Source organism: Chiloscyllium plagiosum, chromosome 13 (assembly GCF_004010195.1).
Source record: "Chiloscyllium plagiosum isolate BGI_BamShark_2017 chromosome 13, ASM401019v2, whole genome shotgun sequence".
Lineage (NCBI taxonomy): Eukaryota > Metazoa > Chordata > Chondrichthyes > Orectolobiformes > Hemiscylliidae > Chiloscyllium > Chiloscyllium plagiosum.
In genome coordinates, this window is record NC_057722.1 from 15,205,311 (window position 1) to 15,207,485 (window position 2,175).

The 2,175-nt window shown below is 51.4% G+C and overlaps 1 protein-coding gene across 1 annotated transcript in view; it reads left to right on the forward strand.

The window, feature by feature from the left end:
- The first annotated feature begins 874 nt into the window (after positions 1–874).
- LOC122555783 (heparan-sulfate 6-O-sulfotransferase 1-like) overlaps positions 875–2,175 on the forward strand; it is a 270,554-nt gene continuing 269,253 nt past the window's right edge. Inside the window, exon 1 of the mRNA XM_043701923.1 lies at positions 875–2,059. Within this exon, the coding sequence (XP_043557858.1) occupies positions 1,536–2,059 (524 nt within the window). The 5' untranslated portion in view covers positions 875–1,535. The remainder of the gene's footprint in view (positions 2,060–2,175) is intronic.

The following is a 2,175-nucleotide window of genomic DNA, read 5'->3' on the forward strand; positions in this document are numbered from 1 at the left end:
CTTCAGCCCCTCCCTGAAACTTAGGAGCAAATGCTGGAGTCTGTGACTGAAAACAAAGAAAAAAACGCTGGAAATCACAGCAGATCAGGCAGCATCCATGGTGAGAGAGCAAGCTAACGTTTCAAGTCTGGATGACCCTTCCTCTGCGTGGCCTCCTTGAAACTTCATGTCCTTAGATCTCTGGTGACAAACCGCACTGATAACACTAAAATGCAAAGTGTGCCACATATATATGACAGAAAGATAGATGACTACTGTGCTGCCTCACACATAGAATATTTTATGTTTAACCCAGCGATTTCCAAAGTTGCAATATTTCCGTCCTTGCAGTTTATGCTGGTTGGCACTCTGCGTTTTATGTGCAAAATGTATGAAAAATCGCCTCGACTTGAATCGTTTAACTTTCCAAAGGGTGCGTCAAAATCTTGTCCTACTAGCTGAGCCTCAGTATACAGGAATATATATTTCGGTTCTCACCTATTTGCGAGGCTTTTGTCTGGGGGAATGGTGTCTGTCTTGCACTGTCTGTGTAACACATTCGTACAACCACATGTTTGTGTGTGTGTGTGTGTGTGAAGTCTGTCTGGGTGCAAGATGGGAGCAACTTACAGAACCAGGAGCAAAGCAATTTTCTGTGAGGAAGGGTCACTCTACCCGAAGCGTTCACTCTGACCCCTCTCCACAGATGCTGCCAGACCTGCTGAGCTTTTCCGGCGATTTCAGAGTTACAGTATCCGCAGTTCTTTCGGTTTCCACTTAATTCACTGTCTCCCTGTGTGTGTGAGAGAGAGAGAGAGAAAGAGAAAGGCAGATTGTTCGAGAGAGAGGGAGGTCTAGCAGGAGTTTTGTCTGAATGAACTGTCTGTGTGGAGGTGAATATGTGTGTTGCAGATTTCCCGCAAGCTCGGAGCGGCCGTTGTCAGCAACCTAAGTGTTAATTCCTGCGACCGCTTCCTCCCCCTCTTGGCTCTCTCTTGTTCCTTTCTCTCTCTCTTTCTCTCTCTCTCCTATCAGGTTGAAGCTGGAGATGTGAATGTGTGGTCGCTGTGCATGCTGGGCTCCCATTGCAGACATACACAGAGACAGATAGACACACAGAGAGAAAGAGAAGGAGAGAGAGAGCGCTCCATGGAGGGAGGCAGAGATGCTGCGTTGTCTTGAGGGCTGGCTCTGACTGAGCCGCCCCACACATACACACACACTCTCTCTCTCTCTGCTCCCTCCCCTCCTCCTCCTCCTCCTCCTCTCAGGTCAGTTTCACTCTGGTTACTTTCAGCGACGTTGTAACCAACGCATCACAGCCCTGGCCACGCCGGGAGAGTGCAGTTTGATAATCTTTCTCCTGTATTCCCCTCCGCCCAAGAGGAAGAGAAAGAAAATAAAAGCCGGACTCTGGAGGTGCGGTGTAAGCATTTGCTAGCAAGTTGTGTGTGTATTTTTCTTTTGGGGGGGGTGGGTGGGGGGGGAGGGGGAAGAGAGAGAGAGAGAGAGAGAAGCCAGCCTCCCCCTGCATCTCCTCAGTGAGATGGTAACCCATGAAGCCCACTGTCAGGAACATGGTTGAAAGGACCAACAAATTCATTCTGATTATTGCTGGCTCCGCAATTTTCATGATCATCATCTTCCAGTACGTGTGCCCGGGAACTAACTGCAGGATCTCGGCGCCCCGGGGTTTCCAACACGACCAGGAGGCGGTGGATATCTTCCCGACGCCCGACCCCCATTACCTGAGGAAGTACTACTTCCCGGCGCTGGACCTGGACCGCACGGTGGATTTTGACATCAAGGGCGACGACGTGATCGTCTTCCTGCACATCCAGAAAACCGGCGGCACCACCTTCGGCCGGCACCTGGTGCAGAACGTCAAGCTGGAGGTGCCCTGCGAGTGCCGCGCCGGCCAGAAGAAGTGCACTTGTTACCGACCGAACCGCAGGGAGACCTGGCTCTTCTCGAGGTTCTCCACCGGCTGGAGCTGCGGCTTACACGCCGACTGGACCGAGCTCACCAACTGTGTGCCCGGAGTGCTGAACAAGAGGGAAAGCAAGAGCAGAACTCCCAGGTAGGCAAGCCTCTGACTTTATATACACACACACTCACACAGACACACACACTCTCACACAGATACACACACTCTCACACAGACACACACACACTCACACAGACACACACACTCTC